Genomic DNA, 25,599 nt, shown 5'->3' on the forward strand with positions numbered 1-25,599 from the left:
ATACTCCTCTGCATTTCCTGCAGTGCTCCTGAGCAGTGAGTCAAAGTACAGCTAGAGAAGCCTTTTGGCTTCTGTCCTAATCCTTCCTGACCTCTCAGAGATGGAGATTTTACCTTGGAACTTTGGGGATAAATGTCCCTGTGACCATGTAACGAGCGTCTCCTTCTGGGAACGTTACAGCAACATCAGGGATTTTATTTATCTATAGTTGAATAGATTTAAGCTATAAAAAAAGAGCCTAAAAGATGCAAACAAACTCTCAAATCACAGCAGCCCTCTGGCATCAGAGATTCCAGGGGAGATGTGAGGGCTGGTCTCATCCTGCAGGCTCCTTTCTGTTCCCAGCCAAGGGAACAGGAACTGGTTCTCATCAAGACTTTCTTGGGGTTGACACCTGAGAGGAGAAGAGGAAGGAGCCATTAAATCAGGGATCCTCAAGGTGCCTGGGAAGAGAGGTGGTGGTGGAGTTTCTATTTGCCCATTGGTACATAGAGACAATTTCCCCCATCTCATCTGCAGGATGGAGAACTCCACTTGGAATTCTTCCTTGGAGATGTCAGCTCCTCAGAGGACCTGTTGGGGTGACAAGAAGTGCCTTCCCTCCATCCCCCAATCCATTTCAGACAAAAATTGGTTGAGGGAGGTGGAAAACATCCCCTGAGGCCTCATTTTGCTGGAGCACATTGAGTTTGGGTCAGACGAAATTCTCCGAGTCTTGTTCCCCCATCCCTGGGCCAATTCCTGCACAATCCCTGGAGCTGCAGCTCCCAGCACTGTCGTGGATCACCTCCTGCTTTGGGAGGGGACTCAGGCCCTCCTGGACTCCCAGGAAGGGTGGGCTGTGCTCTCTGCAGGTGGAGATCCAAAGGAGGAAGCACCAGGTGCTTCCCTGGGCTCAGCTGAGGCCTTACCACTGTCAGCTGTCCAGTTTTGTCCTTGAAGACCTGAGGCTCTGGCCCCACGGTGAACACCATGGTCCCCTCCTTCCCGGAGCCCACGCGGAACCGGAGGCTGGAAGCACAGGATGGCCCTGGAGAGCTCTCCCCACAAGAGGCTTTACTCCAAACCCCCTTTATTTCTGTTCCCTGGGCAAATCTTGTTAGAGGAGCAGATCAGAGCCTCCAGCTTAGGTGAATTTCCTAAACAATTGCATTATCCCAGCGAGCCCAAGGGGTTGATGAATGGAAGGCTGCCCAGCCTGGGCTTTTGAGTGTTCCTGGTGCAATTAAGCACTGGAAGCTAAGCAGATCTGACCTGGAGGAAAGCACTGAGCACACCAAATCTAATTAGAGCTGAAAAGCAAAGGCCAGGCTGAAAAGCTGGAGCAGAAGTGCAGGTTTCACCTGCCAGCTCCAATTCCCAGAGAGGTTGGAGACATGGACTGCATCCACCTGCCAGGAGCTCGGGGCTGGTACTGGGAGGAGGAATCACATTTTGGGCCTCCTCAATCCTTCTGGAAGAAGAGCATTTGTCCTGATGTGACCCACAGCTTCCCAGCTGGCTTTCTTGAGGCTAATGGGATCCCCTGTAGAACCACTAAAGCCACGACCTCATGCCCAGGTCACATCAGAAAACTGAAAAAATAAAAGTGGGTTTAAAGTACAATCACCTAGAAATAAGTTGGGTTTAGGCAGGTGAGGCATGAGCAGCTCTCAGCTCTCACCCCTAGCAAGGTACAAGGACTCATTGGAATGATTTTTAATACATTGGAATGATTTTTAATACATTTTCTCTCAGTGCATCCCATTTCATCTCCCTGTGCCTCTGGAAGTCACAAAAACAGAGATGCTGCTGCACCAGACTTGTCCAGCTCTGGGCACTGTCTGCTGGGGTAATGTCAACAGTCTTAACCTAGTCCAGGCCTAAAAGGTTTTCCCATAAAATTGTGCCTGCCCAGTGCTCCCCATCCACTTCCTGCCTTCCTTACCTTCCCTTCACCACCTTAACGAGGCTTTGCTTGTTGGCCAATATGCAGAGCTTGGTCACTGTCTCAAAGATGTGCTCACACTGCAGGATCACATCTCCCTGGAAACAAAAAAAAAGAGGGATAAAGTCACCTGGCATCACCCCAGCACCTGATGGCCTAGAGAAACTCCATTGGAATGACTACCAGACAGAAGTGACCAATTTAAACATCCTCTCCAGGGATTATTTAGGATTTATGGGGTCTAAAAAAAGGCAGGAGCGTGTCCAGAGAAGGGGATGGAGAATCAGCCACACCTGGAGGGGCTGAGGGAATTGTGAGGGGCTCAGCCTGGAGAAAAGGAGGCCCAGGGGAATCTTCTCATTCTCCACCAGTCCCTGGCAGGTTGGGATTCCAAGTGAAAGTTTTCATGTTGAGATAGCAAGGATGTAAAGGCCTGGCTGATTACACACTGAATAACATCAGGAATTGTGTCATTCCAGAGATGGTATTGGAAGCATCAGCCCCATGAACCACCATCCCAGCTTCCTACCTTCTGCTGCTTGTCCTCAGGAACATGAATGACCACAATCCCATCACTCAGGTTACTGGTGGAGATCCCTTCAAAAGAAGCCCAAATTTAGAGGGAAACCTACCAAATCCAGCTCCACCCTCAGCTCCTTCCCCCAGGAGAATAAACTCCAGCCCCTCATGGTCACAGGGGAAATCAAATTCCTGAAGAAGGGCTCTGTCCTTCCTTAGAGTGAATATTCCAATTCTTAGAGCAAAACACACAAAGCTCCTACTTTGATTGATTAAATAATCTGAATTTTCAAAATATCTTCTGCAGGTCCCTTTATGTCACCCATTGTACACAGCACAATTCCAACAGTGGTGATTTAAACCCCTGCATGAGCTGTTTGCCCCAAACCTTTCCCTGGTGCCTTGTTTTTGGTAACAGAAGAGGGAGAATGATTCATTCTACCCCTGAACTGTAGTTCCAACAGTGCCAGGATTAAAAAATACCCACAAATCAGAGGAGGAAAGGTTTGGGTTATTTTTTCTCCCCTCTATGTCAGCAGAAAGTGATGTCCTCCTGCATTTAGACATTTCAAGGAACTCTTACTCATAAAATCATCCTTCAAGACTTTGTCCAGCCCCCAGGAAAAGAGGGACAGATCATTCCAATATCTTGGCAAGACAAAGTTTCAGAACATCATCTTTCCTAAAGGATGCCTGGCAGGACAGGAATCCCCACAACAACTCACAGAACCATCATGGAATGGTTTGAGTTGGAAGGAACATTTGGGATTATCCCATTCCACCTGTCCCACTAGTCCTGGCTGCTCCTTAGTCCCACCCAGCCTTGGACAGGGACTCTCACAGGTACCTTTCAGGGTGGAATACTCGATTTTCTGTTTGATCTTGGCCATCTCCACCACGTAGGCCGAGCTCTGGGTCAGCACCAGGAGCCGCTCCCGCGCCTTGAACCCGTTCCTGTCATATTTTACCACGGGGGTCACATACTGAAAACAACGAGGTGCAATCAGCATTTCCACTCCTGCAAGCTCCTGCTCCAGGGGTTTGGATTTTCCTGACTGGAAGCAGCTCAGAAAGGAACAGCTCTGCCTGTGGAGCTGCAGGTGCCAGCTCACAGGGATCTGGATTCCCTACACTGGGAAATTCAGGAGGCAGAATCCTGGGAATGATGGGGCCTCTGTGCCATAACCATGGGAAGTGCAGGGACACTCCAGCTCTTCTCCTGCCCTAGACAGGGCCAGGAATGTTCTTTAAGCTTTCATTAAAAGAAATCTTAAATAACTTTTAATTAGGTTTTCAATTATTTCAATTCTTTCTCTCAATTATTTTGAGACCTGTCTCAAATTTAAAAGCAAGGAAATGGTGGTTCTCCTGCTCTTCATCAGTCCCTGTGTGAGCAACCAGCTGCAGGATTCCAGTGAATGTAATTCCAAGAGTTCTGTCCTTCCCTTACCTTGATGTTCTCCCCACGGATGAGCTGCAGCACTTTGGGGTTTAGGTCATTCTCTTCTGAGGAGCAAACCAGAAAGAGAAACTGGGTGTGGGTGCCAGAGCCACAGCCCCAGACAGACACTCCCCATGCCCCAGCAAACTCCAGAGAGCTGGTTTAGCTCTCTTCATCCCAACTGGCTTTTCCCCCTTGGAATGCTCCCTCCCAAACTGAGGGTGGTCACCTCCAGCTGCTCCCAAACCCATTCTGGTGGCTTTTCCTGCCTGACAAGTAAATTCACACCGGGAGTTTCTGCCTGGTTTTGGGTCTGCTGTTGGCTCAGAGCCTGGTCTGTCCATCCCAGCCCCCAGGGAATTCTGCTCAGGTTTATGGCTTTCTGTCCCAGAGGGATCCCAGTACCCCCAGTTTGATTCCAATCCAGCAGTGATGTCATGTCACTCGATGTGACAGGGAGGAACTCCAATGGCAGGTGATGCTGCCTCTGCCAGGAGGGAATTTCTCTTGGAAAAAGACTCTCTTTGGTCAAGCAGGAATTTACAGAGCCAGGAGGACGTGGCTGAGGCCTCCAGGGGTTTGCTGCACTCACTCAGGCGGGTCTCCAGGAAGGGCTGGCTGAGGCTCTCCAGGTATCCCTCCTTCTTCCCACTGAAAACAGCACTGGTCACCACCTTCTGCTGCAGCTGAATGGGAGAAGGAACAGCCTTTACCCCCCTCAGAATTCCACCACTGGGAACACCAGCAGGGACAAAGCAAACACTGCCACTTCACAGCATCCTTCTGCTCACACACTGCCCACCTGACCAATGGAATCTTGGAATTGTGCTGCATTTCTCCTGGCAGCTTTATTCTGGGAAAATCCTACAGATTTTTTATATTTATAGATTTTTTCCAATTATATGGAGAGCAGATTTCATGCCATAAATTAAGCTCCACCTGCCTGCTCTGTCCTTTGTGAGTGACACGGGAGGAAACCCCTGGATCCAGGAATTTGCTCTCCTATGATGAGAAGTTTGCTCTTATCCCTGAGGGACTGATTGGAGCAGCAGGATCAGAAGGTGCTGCCTATGTTCCAGGTGATCCTCAGGGATCACATCTGTTTGAACTGCCACATTTCCATTCCAGGGGTTGTTACCTGCACTTTCCTCTCAGCAGTGAGCCCTCGGCAGTATTTCCTCACCAGGTTCCTTATGCAGATTTTCTGGAGCATCTCAGATGTCTGCATTAAAAAAACCCAGGAAAAAATAAAGCAGGGAAGTTGTACAAACAGCTCTGCCAGTGCCATGAGCCTAGAATCCTGTGGGATTCATTTTGTCTTTATTAGGGCTTGTGAATTCACTCCTCTGTCAGTGCATTTTCCCTTTTTATTGCTTAAACCAACAGGGAGCTTCCTCATTTCTCTTGGAAAGACCAAGCACTGTGCTATTCCACCCAAACACAGCAGATCTTGGGGTTTTCCAAAGGCTCTGAACAGAGGATGAGCCAGCAGCAGATCATTTACTCCCACCTGGAATATGCACACACATGGCCACCAAACAGGGGCCACCTCCACCTCTCCCAAAGCCTCCAGGACCCCTCACCTCTTCCAGGATGGAGGGAGGCTGGAGCCAGCTCTTGTCCAAGACATTTTTTGGGAGGTGATCTCGGAGCCTCATCAGGTAGTGGTACTGGGAAAGCCTCACAAAGTCCCTGTTCTCTTCACAGAGGGGTTTCTTCCGATTGATGAAGCCGTTTATGAACCTACAGAAAATATCCCATGACCTCCAGAAATCCATGGAAATGAGGGGAAGGACAGGCTAAGGATTACTGGTGTTAGTTCAGGTGCACTGAGGGTCAGCCATGGAAATCTCAAGCTTTGGAATATTCTAAATATTACCAGGTTTCTACCAAGTTCTGTTGGCCAAACCACAGTGCTTTGGAGTTCAGAAGGAATCAGCTCTGCTGCAGGGCTCAGGGGAGTGGAGAAGGAGGATGAAGAGAATGGAGTAGCATGAGAAAAATTAGGATGAAATTCTTCCCTGTGAGGGTGGTTAGGCCCTGGCACAGGTTCCCAGAGAAGCTGTGGCTGCCCCTGGATCCCTGGAAGTGTCCAAGGCCAGGTTGGACAGGGCTTGGAGCAACCTGGCACAGTGGGAGGTGTCCCCTTGATGGGGGAGGGAGACTGGATGGGCTTTGAGGTCCCTTCCAACCCAAACCATTGTGGGATTCTGGGGATTCTGTGGTTGGACAATATGGATGGGGCAGTTACTTCCTGATGGTCTGCACTGCCCACGTCCTCTTCTTGGCCGCCCTCCGTGCCAGGGCTCCTCTCCAACAGGCCTCCAGCTTGATTGCTGCAAGAGGGAATCAGTCCTGGGCTTTGGCCTTCACATTCACCCAGCAGCAGCTAAAACTGGTTATTGTGCAGCTCTAAAAACCAGCTGGTGGGAACAGCAAGTTGGGAACGTTTTCTTCTCCGTGGTGGATCAAGTTCCACCTGGGCTCAGCATCAACCAGCCCTTGTCCCTGCTCTGCCTCCTGCTGTCCCTGCCCACAGCCCAAAAAGCTGCTTTGAGCTGCACTTTACATCATCCTGCTGTGATAAGAGGGGTTTTTCCCCCAGCAGCTGAGGATCAACCACCAGGTACCCCAGAATGCCCCCAGTGTGTGACAGAAGGTGCTGCTGCTGCTCAGAGCTGCTCCCACAGCTGAGGCCAAGAGCAGCTCGTGGTGTGAGGATCCAAACAGAACTAAAGGAACCTCTGGAAAAGCTCTGGGAATGCTCTGGGTGCAGCTGCCACCTCCTGGGACCCCAACAGCCCCAAGTGCTGCTCACAGCACCACAGATTTGGGACCTCCCAAGGCTCCAGCCCCTGAGGAAAGCTCCCAGCCCTAAGAGAACCCCCCATTGCAGAGCCTGTACCTGCTTTCCTCTTCTTCTGGTAGGCTCTTTTCCCAAGGAATCCTTTGTATTTGGCCTGGAGTCTTGAAACTGGAAAGAAGGCAGAGACATCACTGGCACCTGCAGGGTCAGGGGGGCGAGGAGCTGAGCTCCTGCCCTCCATGGCACAGGGGACAGAGGGGACCAGAGGCAGCCCCTGTAGGTACCATGCCCTCTGTCCTGCTTCTCAAGGAACAGGTACCCCCAGGATGAGACAGAAGAGACCCCCAACCCCAAGGGAAAGGCACTTGGTGCATCTGGGCATGGACAGGGAGGTACTCATAGGACTGAGGAGCTCCAAAGGAGCCACATATCCACAACTCAAGGGATTTCCCCCCAGCCTGGAGCAACTTTACTGAGTTTCCCATGGATTCTGAGAGCTATGCAGACCAGGGTTGGGAGAGACCTCCCAAGCCCATTCCATTCCACTCCCTGCCTTGGGCTGGGACACTTTCCACCATCCCAGGTTGCTCCAAGCCCCACCCAAGGCAGAGCCAGGAAGGTCCCAGACCAAGAGAACTGGAACCTTACTCAGCAGGTGCTTTCTGTACTCAAAGGCATCTTCTGTGGCAAACAGGGTCTTTGGGAAACGGATGAATATTTTGGTTCTGAAAAAGAGACCAGGAGCAGGTCATCCATGGTGAGCCATCCTTCCTGAGCAGGCTCAGAGCCCAACAGCTGTAATGCCACCCAAGCCTGAGCTGCCCTGGGCTGCCCAGGGAAGCAGGAGAAGTTGGAGCCCTAACACAGAAATAGAAGAAATGAGGTTGGATTCAAGCTCCCATGGAAACAAGTAAAAATAATGAGGAAATTTGTGCATCTGGGGGTTTTATCTCTCTCCTTACTCCTGTCACAGACAGGGCAGAGGATCCAGGACAGCAAACACTGAGCAGCCAGAGCAAGGACTTTACCTTCCTAATTTGTACTCCTCAGGCTTGTAACCAATGTGTTTGATGAGTCTCTCCACACCCTCTGCTGCTGGCCCATGCCAGTTTGGCCAGGTAGCTGGGCAGAGACATTTGTACCTGAAAGTTCAGCAGGACATCAATGCAAACAACCTGAAGTTTGAGGAACCCCTTCCTGAAACCACCCCTGAAATTCCCTCTGCTTTACTCAAGGCAGGAGATGCCAACGCAGATCAAAATGATGCAGACAAGAACAGGCAAAGAGTGTTTTTAAAGAAGAAGGAATTCTGCTGACAACTCTCACTACTGGGAGGGGAGTTTTGCTTGCTCTGCACAGCCCTCAGGAGGGCAGGATTACCTGGCCAGAGGGGAAGCAGCTCCCTCACCTTTGCAGGAAGAGCTCGTACTTGCGGCGGTAGGCGAAGCCGGCGCGTCTCACCCGCAGGTGCTCCATCAGCCCCAGGTACTTCACCTGGTGTCGGATCAGGAAATCATCAAACTTCCCTGCAGCAAGAGCACACCTCCACTGGTCAGTTCTGCCTGGGGAAGCTCACTCACATCCCCATGTGTTGGGGGAAATCAGGAAGGAACCAAATCCCCAATTACCCAAATTTCCTTCCTGCTTAACCAGGCTGTTTAAACACAAACACTTCTCCGCAACATGCACACACTGCACCCTCCTCCAAAGAAATCCCTCTGCCCATTCCTTGGACTCAGCAGAGCCTTCAGGCCCAGCCTTACCAGGCTCCTTGTTCTCATTGGGTTTGATGCAGCGGATGTAGGAGGGCTCCTTGGACATCAGGATCTCGATCAGACTCGTCAGACTGTTCTTGAACTGGGTTGCAACCTAGGACAGCATCAAAAGGACTTCCTGAGCTCTGGAACTCCTCCCTGCAGGAAGGGAAATCGACTCCCTGCATCCAGCTTAAACCTGGAAGCAAAAACTGATGGTGTATTGGTAGCCTGGGGTTTCTGGAGTGTGGTCAGTTGTGTCAGGGCTGAGCTGGAGCATTTGAGCCCTGGAGCAGCTGGACACAGCAGGCAGCCCTTCAGAGCCCCCTGCTCCTTGGGGATGTGCTATGGGATGTCACTTTCCTCTGCCAGGGAGCTCTCGGGGGTGGATGGCAGCAAAAACATCCACCAAGTGCAGGAATCCCAGAATCCCACAATTTATAGGGTAGGAATGGCCCTCTGGAGATCACCCAACCTCCTACCAAGGCAGGGTCACCCAAAGCACACACAGGAACGTGTCCAGGTGGGTTTGGAATTACTCCAGGCCCTCCCTGAGCAGCTCCATGGAAAGCTCTTCCTCAGGTTGAGGCAGAACTTGTTGTGATTTAGTTTATGTTGTGTTTTACTTTATGGCCATTAGGACTGAGGAAGGAATCAGGGATTAAGCCAAGGCTTGGGAAGCTGAGTTGATAGTCAGAATTAAGAGTAAAGACAGAACTCACAGTCTCTGGTCTCCTCCTGTTGTCCAGCTCTGACAGGAGGAAACAATCCCTGATGATGTTGTTCTTGGAGTTGCACAGCACCTAAAACAGGAGGAGATAAAACTTGTCCTATTGAGCAGCCCTTCTACTCCTCCTGAGAGCAGCACAGCCCTGAGAACATGCACAGTTACCTAAAGACCAGTGCTAAAGAGAAAAGGATGTTTTTGTTTGCTACAGAGAGTAAATAAATCTTCTGCACCAAGCAGATGATGTAAAAGAGCAGCATCCCTTTTTTTGTGCTTACCTCCTTCAGGTTTCTGTACAGCAGATCATTATTCTTCTCCAGAAATCCTGAAAAAAAATTTGAATTAGAAGAAAATAAAAAAGAGAAAACAGAAACATTCACATCCTCAAAATTCTCACTGCAGCCACATTTAAGATTTCCAGGTCAAGTGCCTGCAGAGGGCAGGTACTTGGTAATTCCTCTGCCCATCAAGTCACCATCACCCACAGCAGTTCAGGAGCTCAGGAGCTCCAGCCTGGCCATTCCTACTCACCCACAGCAGTTCAGGAGCTCAGGAGCTCCAGCCTGGCCATTCCCACTCACCCACAGCAGTTCAGGAGCTCAGGAGCTCCAGCCTGGCCATTCCCACTCACCCACAGCACAGTAGGTGACCTCTCCTGCGTAGTGGAGGAGGCGGAAATCCACCCAGTCGATCGATTTCCGCGTCTTCTGATCCGCCAGCTTGCGCCTGCCGGGGGGAAAAACCCAACAGAACACCAGGAGAAAGAGCAGCAAAGAGATTCCCTCAGCTTGGGGACAGCTGGAAATGTGGTGTTTGATCCTATTGATGGGGCTCTGACTGTGGAGTTATGGCCTTTGAGCAAACCATCATCTCTCCCTGCTGGCAGCTCCCATAAACTCCTCAGGATACCTGGGATCTACTCATGGCCATTTGGCAGTGATAACCCATTCCAGAAATATTAAGATTTCTTCCCATAACAACCATTTAAATACATTTTTACTGCTTATGTGGGGGAAAAACCACCAGCATCCTCAACCCCCAAGCAAACCCGGGGCGGGGGGGGGGGGAAAGGATTTCAAACATTTTGCCCTAGAGCAAGAACCCAAATACAAAGGAAGAATCCCAAATGCTCAAGAATAGCAGGAATATTTCAGAAAGCAAGGATTCCTGGGGAAAAAAAAATAAAGAAGCAAACAAGAAAAAAAAGAGCAACTTCACAGCTGAAGTTTCAGCTTTGTAAGCAGTCACAAACAGCAGAGCTGAGTGTCACAACAGCACGTTCGTGTATCAAAGCTCCTTCCAAGAGCAGATCCCGTGAAAGCAGCTCCAGCACTTCTATTTAAAGCTTTTAATCAGGCAGAACAGCATTAAGGCACATTGTGGTGACAAGGAAGTTGGCTACAAATTTTCCACTTGGCTGTGGTGGAGTTCAGAGCTGCAGGAACAGTGACAGCTCAGCACTGTGACTCTCAATTGATGACTTGTCACAGCCCTTCAGCAGCTCCTGCAGGGAAGTGCCAGCACAGCTCGGCGCCAACGCGCTCAGCTGCCACCAAAATGGGATCCAAACCCCCTCCAAATGGAGTATGAACCAAAATGTCACTCATCTGGGGGAGAGGAGCACGAGCATTTTCTCTCCTCTTTGTACTCCAGGCTCACACAGAACAAGATGGGTGTGAATATTTACATATCCCCCCTCAGCCTCAGGCATTTGGCTCCTTGTCACAACATCTTCAGCTTTTCCTGGAGTCCCTGGGGACCAAAGCCATCTATGGCCAAAGCCATTTAACCTTCCTGGGCTAAAATCTTGGGCCAAATCCCAGATTAGGAGCCCCTAATTTCTGGTCATTCTGGAATGACAGACTCAAAGCTCAGCATCAGAGCAGTGAAGAGACAGAGCCCTGCTCACACCTCCCAGCACTCCAGATCCACCAGTGGAGATTTCCAACATCAGACACTGGGTGGGCTCTTTGATTCCCTCTGGAACAAGACAGAGATTGTTCCCCCACCCAGCCCTGGCACGGATTTGGGATGGGAAGGGTCTGGGATAGGATACAGAGGGTAAATGCATACGTCACGAAGTGGGCATGGTCTCCTACTTTCTCTTCCAGCTTTTCCAAGAAGCTCAAATCAGTTGCTTCCCCAGGCCGTAAGCACTCCTCATCCTGGAACAGCAGGCACAGGATCAGAGCTGCTCTGAGCTCATATTCCCCCCTCAACAACAACATTTAGGAGAACTTTGCTCCTCAAACCCAAAGCTTCATTGCAGGGGAAGCAGAACAACCCCGACCTTTAACTCCCCCCGAAATCAGATCCTCTGCCTCATCCTCTGGGTGTTTGTTACAGGAATCTCTGTTTATGTTCTGGATAACACAGACCCATCCCATCATTAGAGGGGAAAATGTGATTAAGAACCATTAGAGTAAGGCACAGGCCTGCATTTTAATTTAGTACAAGCTCTGTTCTTACCAGGATGGAGATTATTCCTTTGTGCTTCTGCTCAACCAAGTCACAGATGATTTTGTTGTTAAAATATGGGATTGGTTCCCACTGGAAAAGGGAAAAAATGAAGAGCAGTTTTAGATTAAGACCTTTTTGAAATCTTTAAAGTTCTTTGGTACTTAAATAAGATACAGCCTCAGATCCCACTGAAATGAGTGGTGTGATTAGGATCCACTGAGGGAAAAGGTGACAGCACAGTGATCCACGATCCCACTCCAGAGTTCTCCTGCTTCCAGCAGCCCTCACCATCCTCTTGTTCTCTACATAAATCCTCTCCAGCTTCCCATGTTTTACACTGCTGGAATCCCTCATTCTCCAGGGACATTGTCACTGCTCAGCATCTGAGTTTTGGGGAAGGTCCTACTTCTTCCTTAAATGATGTCAATTCAATCTGGGCTAAACTGCACTTCAAAAGGGCTACAGAAAAACCCCTGCAAATCCTACACTTCCCATGGGAACAATAACAATCTAAAAAAGCAGGATGACTTTCACACTGGTGATCAAAAGCATTCAGTGCAAGGGCAGTTCAAAGGGAAAAGGGAGGGGGAAATATAATTTACCTCAATGCCTTCCAGTTCATATTCCTCCTGCTCTGCCTTCAGGGTCATCTCAATCAGCAGCTGCTGCAGCTTCTCATTGCAGTAATTAATGCAGAACTGCTCAAAACTTCAGGGAGGTTAAATGAGCAGCAGGTTTGATGTGATCCAGGGGCAGTTTTTCTTCTTCCTCCACCCATTCCCATAGAGAGACCAAGCTCCCATTTCCACAGGGACCAAATTCCCCATTTTTATAGGGACCAAACCCCCTATTCCCACACAAACAAACCTACCCCTTGCTCCCACACTGTTACACCACAGCCCAAGGCAGACCTTTTCCTGCTTTTAGTGCTCTGTACCCGACCCTGCTGGGCTGAGGGCACACTCCAAAATTCATGCAGGAATGCCCCAGGTCACCCCAAATCCCAGGAACAGCCCTTACCTGTTTGTGTCCAGCACTTCAAAGCCATAAATATCCAGCAGGCCAATAACTGTTTTCTGAGTGGAGTCCTGTCAAAAACAGCCCTGCTCTGCCATTGCTCCTTCCCTGCAGGTGGCCGCTCTCACCTGAACTTCAAACTTTCCCTCTCAGAGAAATCTCAGTGGAGAAGCCACTTTAAGGCAGGTATTGAACTGCTAAAACTCTAACAGGGAGTAACTAAAGGATTTCCCAGCTGAGGGCTGGGGCATGTCCCAGCACCAATTCTCCAACATCCCAGATATTTGGTGATGAGGGTTGTGGGGCCTCTCTGGAGAAACTGCTCAGCATTTTAGGAGCATTCAAGACCCCAGACAAGAAACCAACCTTGTTGGCAAGAGAGCCATTGATTTTGTTGACCAGCCATGTGAAAGTCCTTCCATAAATTGCTTTTGCTACGGCGTCCCGGGCATAGAATGCCAGATCCACGTTCAGTGGGCTGAGCACCTGGAAATAAAAATATCCCAGAGAGCATGAACACCACGGGGGAATAGAGCAAACCTCTGCACAGCCAGGTCACCTCTGTGGCTTGGAGAAGCAGCCACATTGTCCTACAGCACAGCACAGCCACCCCTGGACTGCAGCTATTCCTGCAGGGGGTTAGAATAGGACCATTTAAGGTCCTTTCCAACCCAACCCACTCTGGAATTGACTGATTCTCCCTACAGCTTTATTTTCCACCAGTATTCCTTCAATCTGGTGTGTCCCTACCTGCCAGCAGGATTGGGCACTATGTTTTGGTGAGTATTAATTTAGACGAAGCAGGAAAATATTCTGATCTCATTTTACTTCTATATTATTAAAATAAAAATATAAAATGTTCAAAGAGTGGTTTTTACCAGTATATGTGCAGCCTAGTTTCCCAAGAAGCCTGTGGCCTGGGCAAGGGGAAATTGTTTGGCTCAAATACAATTCCCTCCCTTGTTCAGCAATAAAACTCCAATATATTTTAGTTTAATGTCTTAGGCTGGAAGAAGGGGATGTGGAGGAGGAGAGGGACAGTCAGAGGGATCTGGTTTACACTCAGAACTGGCTCCTCACCCACCCCCCAGCTGGGGGTCTCCCAGATTAATCTGGGACTGTACAGAACTCCCTGGTACCTCCTCGGATCTGGCTTCGATCTTCCTGTGGGTGAGAGCTTCCTGCAGGATGGACAGGTGAGCACCCAGGAGCTGCAGGGAGAGAAATATCTGCACTCAGAGCACAGCCACAGGTCCCTGTTCAAATAAGCAGCACTGTGTGATCAGCAGGGCACAACTCCCACCCCATCCCCAGCCACCCCCATCTTGGAGCCACAGGAAACAAGGAAATTTCAGGGAGAAAACTCAAGGTGCTTTACAACAAAAGCTGGGTATTTTTAGAGTTATCCTTGTGCTTTTGGAAATAAATATTTTGGATATTTTGGACCGATAAGAAAATCCCAGCAAGGTTCAGGTTTTCCTCCTAGCACTGAAAATTCTGAGCCCATCTGGGCAGAGGCACCTTGGAAATCCACTTGATCTGGGAGCCATCGCGGATGATGGCGTGGCCATTGCTGTCCTCCTCAAACTGGATGTTCCCAAGGTGCAGGACACTGGCAACGATTCCAAAGAGATGCTGATAATGGGAGATATTCCATTAGAACATGGCTTCTCACAGCCCTGTGGGGTGGTGCTGATATTTCCTATCATTAATTCACAGAATTTTGCCCAGGCTGAAGGAGGTGAACCAGAGGATCCAGTACCACCACTGGCATCGTGCTCTTCACCACCCACTCCCTCAATCCCACGGAATCATGGAATCCCAGAGTGGTTTGGGGTGGAAAGAAACTTAGAGATCATTTAGTTCCACCCCTGCCAGGGCAGAGACACTTTCCACTATCCCAGGTTGGTCCAAGCCCCATCCATCCTTGGACACTTCCAGGGATGGGGCAGCCACAGCTTCTCTGGACAGCCTGTGCCAGGGACCCAATTTCTTCCCAATATCTAATCCAAACCTACTGTGTGGCAGTGGGAAGCCATTCCCCTTTGTCCTGCCACCCCAGGCCCTTGTCCAAAGTCCCTCTCCATGTTTCTTGTCAGCCCCTTCAGTCCTGACCACCCAAAGTGTGTCCTGTGCCACCTTTCACCCTTCTCCACAGCTGCTCCCATCCCTTCAGGAAAAGAGCAGTGCCCTCCTCTCTGAAATCCCTTTGCTCAGCCCCCTTTAAGCAGCAGTACCTCGAGATCTTTTTCAGTGAAGTCAATGATGGAAAAAGCTTTCCGGACTATTTTCCAGTCATTCTTGTCATTGATAGAAAACACTTTGGCACATCGACCCTGGGCAGCAAAAGATTAATTAATACAATTAATTGGTAAAGAACTTCTATTATCAGCAAACAGACACTTCTGGGCACACTGCTTCCATTGCCAGCTCCCTCAGTGAGTTTTTTCACTGTTAATAATCCTGAGCATGGCTCCTTTGATCAAATCTTTCAGTTTATACTGGAAACCCCAAATAAATCAAAGCCCTGAGTGTGGAGAGCATCACCATAAATTGGCTGAAGCTGTGAGGAGCTTGATCTTCCAACCATCCCTTATTTTTAGGGTAAGAATACCTTCTGCCCAAGCTGCATTTTCCATCCCTACAATTCCTGATGAGCTGCAGCTCCCACTGACCTGGATGAGGTACGTGTATTTCTGGGGGTTGCGCTCCAACCCGAGCCAGCAGAGCAGATCCTTGTCTCCCCCCTCGAGCAGCTGGTAGAAAATATGGAAATTCCTCTCTCCATGGTTTTGGTGGACAACTCGGGATTTCTCAATCAGGTAGCTGAGGATGTGCCCTCCCACTGGAGCTCCCTGGCAGAGCAGAGCAGGCAGATCAGCACCAAAACCACCAATAATCCCTGTGATTGCTGTTTCTTTACTCTCAGGAATGAGGAACAGGCTCAGGACAAGCCAAATTCTGCTGTCATTTATCTGCCACCTTTTGTTTAAGAGTGTCCAGCAACAGTGCAAGGATTTGCTGTCCTGTAAAAGTAACCTGAGCTTTAAAACTCTCTATCAGCTTTCCATGGAGCACTGCCAGGATTGCCAGCAAGGCAACTTCCGTCCTGGAAGTTTTCAGGATGGATAACCAGTGACCTCACCTGCAAAATGCAAGGTCTGCAAAAACAGGGTCAGAAATATGCAGGGTAAGAATTAATAAATCCTGGGCTGCCTGCTCAGCATCCAGGAGGTTTCTCAGACACAGCTCCTTTTTCCCAGCGCTCCACTGAGTTTGTTCTCACCTTAAAATCAAACTGGATATCCCTCTCACCTTAAAATCAAACTGGATGTCCATGTACTTCCCAAATCTGCTGGAGTTGTCGTTGCGCAGGGTTTTTGCATTCCCAAAAGCCTGAGGGCAAGCAGAGAGGGAAAGTCACTCCTCATCTCCCTGGGACCAAGGAACCAAGACTTGCTGCTTCAGCCAAATCCCATTGACTTTAGTGGGATTAAAGAAATACAAACTAATGCATTTTCCATAGCGTTTCCAGCTAAACCAATTACTGATTTTTCTTATCTAACCTATAACTGAGGCCCCAAGGAACTGCTGCACAGTGCAGTTTTCTTTCATTTTCTTCTATTTCTTCCAGGTTTCAAATTAAACCCCCAAATTCAAATTTTCAAACATTAAATGATACTAAATCCCAAATATTCTTTCAGAGGCTGTGCCAATATTGGCTATTCTTGCTCAGAACTGCAGATTTACAGGGAATCCTCGAGCAGTGAGGTCACCAACTCCAACCCCTCAGCATTTTTGGGTTTTCCTTTGGTTTCTCACCTCGAGGACGGGGTTGGAGAGCAGGAGCCGGTCCCGGACCGTCTGGAGCTGCTCCGTGGTGGGACAGGTGACTGCATAGTACTGCAGGATCTTCTTGGATGCCTCTGTCTTGCCAGCCCCACTCTCCCCAGAGATGAGGATGAAGTGGTTGTTGTACTCATTGCACATCACCCTGTAGGCGTTGTCAGCTATGGCATAGCTGGGACAGGCACAGGAGGGGAAAAATCCATTGGGAATGGCACAGGAGGAGGAATAGCAAAGGTTTCCAAGAGTTTTTACTCCTGGTTCAATTTTACAACTGTTGGACAGGGTCATAGAATCCCAAAATGGGTTGGAAGGGATGGTAGAGGTCATCTCATTCTGGGCAGGGGTACCCACTGCAAAAGCTGGGCTCAAAACCTGAGCCTGACAGTAAAAACCAGGCCTAGTGACTGTGGACAACCCCCGTGGTGACAGGAGAGCATTACAGGGAAATCCCAAATTAGGAATACCCGCAGAGATGCCAGGGGAACACTCACAGGTGTGGGGGCAGCTCAAAAAAGTTCACGCCCCGATAAAGCTGCATCTGAGACACTGTGTAAATGTCCAGCTCCTGGTAGGGGTTCACAGACACGAGGAGAGAACCAATGTAGGTCTGCAGGGAGAGAGAGCCGGGTGGGATACCTGCTCCACCCCAAAATCCCAAAGGAGGAGCCAAGTACCTGAGGATATTATCCACAAACAAATGCCAAAACTGGTACAGAGCTTGTTGTGAGAGAACCAAACCAGCCAAGCAGAACCCTTCCCAAACTGATACCAAACTTCTTCCAAAATCCCCTTGGTTACGTGTAAAGCTGAAGCATGAGAGCAAGCTAAGAGCCTGACAATTTAAATTCCAGGATTTGGGATCCCTTGGTGCTTCCAGGACCCTTTTCCTACTAAAGTTAACACAACACAAAATAAAATCCTCAGCCCTTCCCAGGCAAACCTTGTCCTGCCTTCCTTCAATCACAGTGTGCCCTTTTCCATTCCCTTCTTATTTACTGCACATCCTTTAAAGCTTTGCAAAGCAGCTCAGAGCAAGCTGAGATTAATTTTCCCAAGTTCAAGCAGATAAACTACTCCTGGGTGATCACTCTGCTGGGCTCTACCAACACCTTGTTAGATACACAGAGGATACTCAGCTCTTCCTCCTGGACCTGACCAACAAGGTCACCTCAGGGACATCTCAGCAGCCACGAGGCCACCTAAGGGACATCTCAGCAGCCACGAGGCCACCTCAGGGACACTTACATAGATGAGGTTCTCCTGGTAGCGCTTGCGCAGGTTGTTGAGGAAAGCAGCCTCGCTGGTGTGGGAATCCAGAAGGACAAAATCCTGCACCCCGACCTTGTCCCGGGCTATCAGAGCCCCTTCCATGTTGGCCTCGCCGTTCTCGTCCACCTCCTCCTTCTACAACACAAAGGTTGTGGGGTGCAGGGTCAGGAGGGGGCAGAGAGGGCCCTTCCCAGGGACAAAAATCAGCCTTGCATAGGTAATTCCAAGAGATCATTATTCCAGCTTGTCCAAGGATGGCAATGCCATCCAAGCTCTTCCCAGCCCAGACGTCCCAGACTTGCTGCTGTGAGGAGGAAGGAAGATCCCAGTTTCCTTAAAAACTGAGGCAAACCCAGCCCTGGAGATGCAGTCAGGATCTGAACACTCAATAACTCAGTCTAGACAGAATTTTCCAGGTATAAAGTTGGAATGAACTGTGGAAGGCACCAGAAAAACCCTTTGTTTTTCTCCTTTGTACAGATCTATGAAAATGGAGAATCCCTGGAAAAGGCTGGGAGGGGTTTGACCTGTAGGCAAAAAAAGATGAATCCCACAGCACCACCCTGCACAAGGATGTGATTCCCAGTGATTCCCAGCAGCTGCTCCAAGTCAGCTTTCAGTGCTGGCAGCAGATGTCCCCACACACCAGCGAGAGGCACGGCCACTGCTGACAAAACTGATCAGAGAGGGACCTGGGGATGGTTAAACCCTGCCCAGCATCCCCCACCCTTCTCCAAAGGCTGAGAGGTGCAAAAAAGGCTGTCTCTGGGAAGCAGGAAAGGATCAGCCTGACTCCCCCTCAGCATCTGCCCTGCTCAGGTTTCCTTAACCCACTTCTCTCACATTTATGTTAATGAGTAAATGACACTGCTCCCCACCAGACAAAACTCCTGAACTCTTTGTCTGGGCTGTCTTGTGCCCAGATTTTCTCAGTATTTTGCTGGTGCTGATAATTTTTTGATCCCAGCACCTTTTGGTGCCCTATCCCTGGCCATTTTTGGAAGTTCACTGCAAGTTTTGTGTTTCCCTGAGTAAGAGATGCCCCAGGACTCATCAGTGCACGTGAGCCCAGCAAGACCCTGCTCTTTTAAAGGATTATTTCCCTTCCCTCATCACTCAGGAGCCAGGAGATTTCTTTCTCTCCTTGATCAGAAAACCTCTCCCTCACTACAATGAAGGGTTTTGCTTTTCCCACAGGGATTTGTCTGTCAACAGGGAAACTGCAAGGAACTTTGTGGGATCACAGCACAAATTCCTGAGCTCTGCAGCTCCTGAGAGAGAGTCAGACAGAACAGGCCAGTTCCTTTGACAAAGTTTGTACCACTTTGAAGCACAATCTGTCAAGGAAACAACTTTAATAAACAGAAAGATACTTTGCAAAATTATTACTTATCTTCACCGGAGGATCAAAACTTCATTTTTCAGTTGATGTTCCATTGAGATTTCTTTGGTTTAATGTCATAGAACAGAAGAGATGAAGGTGCAGGGGGGAGGAGGATCACTTATGAGGCCACAGCTATTTTGGAAGCACTGGAAAAGCCCAAACCATGCAGGTGAGAGCCTCAGGTGGGCACCAGCTCACCCCATGGACCTTTGAAAGCTTCAGAGCTCCCACCCAAGCAGGGAACTGCACCAAAGGTCCAACACAACAAACCCAGCTTTACTGGGGCCACCAACAGCAGAAAATCTCCTCAAGGATCCTCCACACCCCAAACCATCCCAGAGCTGCTGGATTTCCTTCCACCACCCTGCAATCCAGAGGGGGTTTAATGTCACACCTGAGTCCTGCTTTACCTCCACCCTGCCCTCACCTCCTTGTCCAGCCCGTGCTGCTTCCACAGAGTTCCCGGGGCTGGAATTGAGTCCCACGGACATCCAGGATCGTGTGTCGTGCTCTCTGCTGCTCCCTCCTTGGGCAGGGATGCGCCATCCTCCCTCTTTAATGAATTATCCAAGAGCTGTCAGCGCCGAGCCCCGGCAGCAGCTCCAGGAGCTTCTGCCTCCCACCAAAGCACCCACGGCTGACTCTGGGATGAACCGATGGGCTCTGACCTTCCTGATGGGCAATTTGGGCAAATCCGGGCACAAAACACATCCCATCACTCCTCTGCCCCTTCCCACAGCTCCCGGCTCGCCTCCCACTAGAGGTCACTACAAAACTCAATTTAAGTCGCAGTTTCCAGGGATTTTTCCTTCTTCTTTTTTTTTTTTTTTTTTTTTCATATGCAACAGGCAGTTTTCTCCAGTCAAAAATTATTTTCCTGCTGGACACCAAACCCCACTTGGTGCCAGGTCTTCCTGCCTCTGCCCAGCTGTCAAAGACAACAACAGCAGAAATTTCCCCAATTTCCAACAGGATAAAACCCTTCCATTTGGGAAATGAGCAGCACCAAGTGACCTCTCCATTCTCCAGATGATCCTTCCATCAATTATGAGCTCTGTATTTAAGGAGTTTCCCACCCAAGCCCCACCTTGCTGGATGAGGAGCTCCTGAAGGGCTCCTCGTGGCAGGATCAGGTTCTCCAGAAATGGGAGAGCCCTTCCTGTGCCACAGGACACCTTGGTCTTACAGCAGCACTCAGGAATTGGATCTCTTCCCTCATGCCTCAGGGCATGAGCCAGGCAGGCATTTCTGTCTTATCCTCACCTAATAAATACTGGGGATGAACAAAACCTTTCAAAACTTAGAATAGCCCTCAGTAAGGCACATTTTCTCTGAGAAGTGGGAAAAGCACCTGTTTATCAGCCAGGTTGTTTAGACCCCTCTGTTTCCCAACAGAATCAGGGTTTGGTATCAGAAACAGGGTTTGGTAACAGAAAGATCATTTTCCCCACCCAGAGGACATCTCTGTTCTGATCTCTGCAAAGAACTTCTCCTTCCCAGCCCCTTCAACACTTCAAGCCTTATCTAAGACTGGACACAAAATCCTAAAGCCCAGTTTGGCCTGTTTGTTCAGCTCTGTCTCCACCTGGCACCACAGAATCATGGAATACCCTGAGCTGGAAGGAACCACAGGGATCATCATCCAACTCTGGCCCTGCACAGACACCCCAACAATCCCACCCTGTGCATCTCTGGGAGTGGTGTCCAAATTCTGGATCTCTGGCAGCCTCAGGGCTGTGCCCATTCCTTGGGGAACCTGGTCAGTGCTCAGCACCCTCTGGGGGAAGAAGCTTTCCCTGATATCCAACCTAAACCCCACTGACACATCTCCAGCATCCTGGAAATTTCTGTGACACCAAACTTTTCATTTTTGCCTTCTCTCTGCAGTTACAGCCCTGAGATAAAAGTGGTGCCATGGGGAAGTGCAGCAAGTGAACATCCCTGGACTCATCTGGTTCAAAAAAGACACGAGATTAAAAATAGACATCAAATTAAAAATAGACACAAGATTCAAAATGGACACAAGATTCAAAATGGACACAACATCTAACAGAGAGTGTCAGGCTGGCCCAGCACAGCTGAGCTGGGAGCAGCACTGCTAACACACATTCCCTCAGGAAAGTGGGAGCTCTGTTTTGGAAATACTCCTTTACTGAGAGAGGCAGCAGCTCCCTGCCCCATCCTGCTCCCCTCGTGTGCTCCAGGAATTCTCTCATTAGGAGTCCTGGGCTGCAGGGATCACAACAAGGAACCCCCCAGCTCTGCTCCACCCTCGGCTCTCTGGAGGAGTTGGCCCAAGGGGCCGTGACCACGGAGAATGGAAAAGGAAGATGTTCTGCCAGAGGCACTTGGCAGGGTCAGCGGGGGAGCACGGCCACGTCCCGGCAATCCTGGATCTTCCTCCGGCCGTGACCTCGGGGTCAGGACTCCAGCACTCCACAGGGATGCCCTGTGTCTGCTCCAGGAGCAGTCAGGACTCATCCAGTTGTCCCCAAAGGAAATTCAGAGTGTCATATTTGGCAGCAGGACTTGGGGTGACACACCTCCACCCAGGAAGAACAGCCAGCTCAGGGCAATGGGAATATTTTCCCTCTCCTGAGGAAACCTTGGTGTGGCTCCTGAGAATTCATCTGCTCGGCTTAGTTTTCAGATAAATGAGAAGCCCATAAAAAAAGGGATTAAAGCAGAGCAGATTCCATCACAGGACCAAGTTACGCTCGTCCTGTCACAGCAAAGCCAACAAAACAAGATGATTTTAAGATATTTCACTGAGACTTTTCACAGATCTCTGGAAACCTCATTCAGATTTCTAACAGAAGTGGAATGCTGGACATGGACCTTGCTTGGGAATGCAGCAGCCATGGAAAAGGGATATTTTGTGTGTGCAGGGAGGCACTTGGACTGTCTGGCACTACTGTACACGCTCCTCTAGGCAGGAGAATTCATAAATACAATTATACTGTGGAAAAATTTACACATTGTAACCTAATTTCTTTTCAAAAGAATACAGAATAAGAGGGTTTTAAGGTTAATCAACAGCCCAGGGAAACGCCAAGAGTTCTTAAGGCCTCTTGTCTGTCTCCAGGGCATGGTCTGCTATAGACTTGTTAAAGGGTGACTGTCTGTCTTTCTCAATAGAGGAGAGGTCGAGGTGAACCACTTCACTTTCATAAATCAAAAGAAAGAAAAAAAGTGAGAAAATCTCCCGAGTTCAAACATTTCTTTAAACCCCAAACTTTAAATACTAAATGGGCTTCATGGCTGCCATTTTGAAAAACATTAGTTTGCCAAAGGACCCTTTTGATTCCTATTGGAAAAGCGAGCGCTCACAGATAATCCATTGAGAATCCAAACCCCCACAAAAGGCTCCCTGAAACAATCGCGGCGCTGCTGAAGGACAACATTTTTGTGCCCAAAAGAAAACATTTTAACGCGCTACAATCCATGACACATATATTCCTCCATTTCCTTTCAGTAATTATTCATTAGAAAACATTTAACGTCACTGCGGATTTCACACTGGGCAGTCTGCACACAAAGGAGAAGAGTTGGCCCATTTAGAAGGGGCTGAGGCCGCCTTTTCTCATCCCAGGAGCTCCAAGGCGGAGGGGGCTGCCGGACACAAGGGGCCGGCTAAATTGTGCGGTTAACGGTCAAAGCCCCCCTGCCTACTTTGACACTCATTTAAAGATGACGGGGAACAATAGAGATTTGTTCTTAGCAACTCTTTCTTGTGCCACGGGGTCCCCGTCGGCCGCGCCGGGCGCTCCGAGGCCTGCGAGCGGGGCCTAGGCCCGGGCCCACCTGCCCCCGGCGCTCCCCGCTTGAACACAGCGAGACAGGTAAAGAATATCAGCAAAAAAAAAAAAAAAAAAAAAAAAAAAAAGAGCCCCATTCAGCACGTCGGCTTCAATAAAACAATGGCCTGTCAGGTTCATGCCAGCAGCTCGGAGTTTGGGTGGGTGCCAGCAAGCCCGGCCCAGGTTAGGCAAAGGCTTCAGAATTGCCAGTTTGTATCTGTGCTCCCAGGTTACAGCAGGCAGCCAAGCGTTCAGGCACCTGACTTAGAGCATAAAACATTTCTTTAGAGGGTTTATTTCCTCGTAGGAAGGGCTTTTTTGCTGTCCCAGCTTGTTTCACACGCACAGAGGTGCTGCCCAAAACTCCGTGCTCATCCCTGCAGCCCAGACACGCCGGGTCAGCGAGGAAAGCAGCAGCAGTTCCACCTCCCTTGGGAAATTTAGGAAAAACCAGGTAAAACCCAGCTCAAATCCTGTCAGGCCAGAGCACAGACACTGAAGTGCTCATTCTCTCAGTTGTTGGCTTTTAGATCTGAATTTCGGAGTTTTCTTCATGCTTAGATTTACTGGCCAGAGACAGCTCCCTAATGAATCCTGAATCCTTTTATTAGAAAACATCAATTACTGATAAACTCCATTTCTAGCCTCTTTATGCTCCAGAGCATTCCCCAGCTGACAGAGCACAGGAATTCCAGCTGAGAAACTAAAATTCAGAGTTAAAAATCCTGGGAAAACAGCAAGGCAGATTGATTCAACTTCTAGGAAAAAGAAGGGTTGATTCAACTTCTAGGAAAAAGAAGGGTTGATTCAACTTCTAGGAAAAAGAAGGATGGTCCTGGAGTATCTGACAGTCCCTAAGGTACAGGGAGAGCAGTATTTAACCAGAGTAAATTCATGTATCCCAAGTTCAACACACCTCCAGGGTGTTTACAAGCCTTCAAGACAGAACAGAGAAACAGAGGAAAATGGCCCCAAAATCACATTTATGGACACAGCAAGAAGGCCACTGATAAAGCAGGGATTCCCATCTCCCATAGGAGTGTTCCAACACCCCCCAAAGACCAAACCCTTTGGGCACCAGGAAGGAGCTGCCTGTGTGAGCCAGAGTCAGAACAGAGAGCAGATGAGACAAATGACACCTGGGACAACAAATCCCAGCCCAAACCAAGATTTCAACTCCAGTTCCCACAGCAAAATTCAGTTTTTATCACTCCATAAGAGCCCCCCAAAAGTCAGGGGCTGCTTCCATGACATCTACACACCAGAGACTTGCAGAGGCTGCAACACAAGGTCTGAGTCAGGAACTGCAGCCAAGGTCACCCAAAGCTCTCTGTGATTTAGGACAGGCCTTGCTGTAGGCTCTGCTCTGTCAGGGTTGAGGGGACAGCAGTGCCAGGGCTGCAGTTTTGGGTGGGAGGAGCTGGAGGGGCAGCAAAGAGGCTGGAAGGGCTCATGGTCAGGCTGAGGATTGACTGGCAGGGCAGGATTTCAGCTGAGCCTGGAGATGCAGCCATGATGGCAATAAAGAGCAAAAACCTCCTGCAAACTCCTCCAGAAAACACCTTCATCTGCCTTTCCCCGGACCCCTGGCACACAAAGCACTTCAGTAACAAGTTTTAAATTCAGAACAGAGACATTATCAGAGGCCACAGCAGTGTTTCACTCTGGGAACTGCCACCTGAAGCCACACAAGAGTCCCTGGTCCCCACCTGGGAGAAGGGCGCCAGACCAGACCTGCAACTCCAACCAGAAAAGAGTCTCAGTACAGGAGTGTCTGTAAAGGAAAAAATTTATCTTCTCTTCAAAATCATCCCTTTCCTACCCCTCAAGGTAGCTTGCAGTGCACCAGGACTATTTTTGGGAGTGGGAAGGGCCTGGTTGTTGGCTCTGTGGTCATCCATCAAGGATGGATCACCACCATCCATCAAGGGAAGGGAAAGGGAACACTCTGCTCTTGGCTGGTGACAGCCACAGGGACAGAGGAGGGAAATGAAGAGCCACAGTGGGAGCATCCAAGTTGGTTCTAGAAAAAGAACCAACTCCAGCATTCCAAGTGTAGCAGGACCCACCCATCAGGGTCACCTCCTCTGGGTTTGGGTTTAAGTAAGCATCAAGATTCCTCAGGCAGTCACAGGCTCTCAGGTTCTGGTGTTGCCAGCCCCTTTCTCCAATGATCAGGAAAAAATCTGTTTTTTTCATATAGGTGAAAGTCAGCTCCCTCCCTCTTCCTTTGGTCCCACCATTCTCTCCGAAATACCTCAAAACTTCTCCCTCAGTTCCTTGGAGAAGGACAACAACCACTGCTCCCAGTCAGGTCCCAGTTTGCCATTACCCAGAAACTCCTATAAAACCTAAGGAAGAGCTCTGAATTTACTTACCCCACTTTTCCACATTGCTACAAAAAGGCAGCTTAAGGAAAGCCAAGAATGAAAGAGGAAAAAAATTAATCCCCCCCCCCCACAAAATGACTCATTTCATGTGGGATCGAGGGCTGGGCAGAGCAGGTGGAGGCACAGGGGACTCAGCTGATCCCTAAATGGCTTCTGGATGGCTGACAGAGGGAAAGGTCATCCTCTGAAACAGGGAAAACCTGTTCAATGGGTCAGAATAGCCACATTTTATTGGATTTTGGTGCATGTTTGAATC

At 49.4% G+C, this 25,599-nt stretch overlaps 1 protein-coding gene across 1 annotated transcript; it reads right to left on the minus strand.

The window, feature by feature from the left end:
• Nucleotides 1-370: 370 nt before the first annotated feature.
• On the minus strand, nt 371-17,898 carry MYO1H (myosin IH). Its single transcript, XM_030232428.2, has 31 exons — nt 17,746-17,898; nt 16,992-17,107; nt 16,474-16,672; nt 15,967-16,047; nt 15,327-15,506; nt 14,889-14,987; nt 14,173-14,286; nt 13,791-13,862; nt 13,018-13,137; nt 12,655-12,722; nt 12,237-12,342; nt 11,644-11,724; nt 11,248-11,339; nt 9,806-9,900; nt 9,453-9,499; nt 9,170-9,250; nt 8,457-8,562; nt 8,102-8,219; nt 7,722-7,835; nt 7,342-7,418; nt 6,793-6,861; nt 6,139-6,223; nt 5,471-5,630; nt 5,026-5,109; nt 4,480-4,573; nt 3,897-3,952; nt 3,294-3,429; nt 2,457-2,524; nt 1,928-2,025; nt 912-1,011; nt 371-394 (listed from the first exon to the last, which is right to left on the minus strand). The coding sequence occupies exons 1-31, from the start codon at nt 17,869-17,871 to the stop codon at nt 371-373; spliced, it is 3,066 nt and encodes a 1,021-aa protein (XP_030088288.1). The 5' UTR covers nt 17,872-17,898.
• Between the last annotated feature and the right edge of the window lie 7,701 nt (nt 17,899-25,599).

Source organism: Serinus canaria, chromosome 15 (assembly GCF_022539315.1).
Source record: "Serinus canaria isolate serCan28SL12 chromosome 15, serCan2020, whole genome shotgun sequence".
NCBI classification, from domain to species: domain Eukaryota; kingdom Metazoa; phylum Chordata; class Aves; order Passeriformes; family Fringillidae; genus Serinus; species Serinus canaria.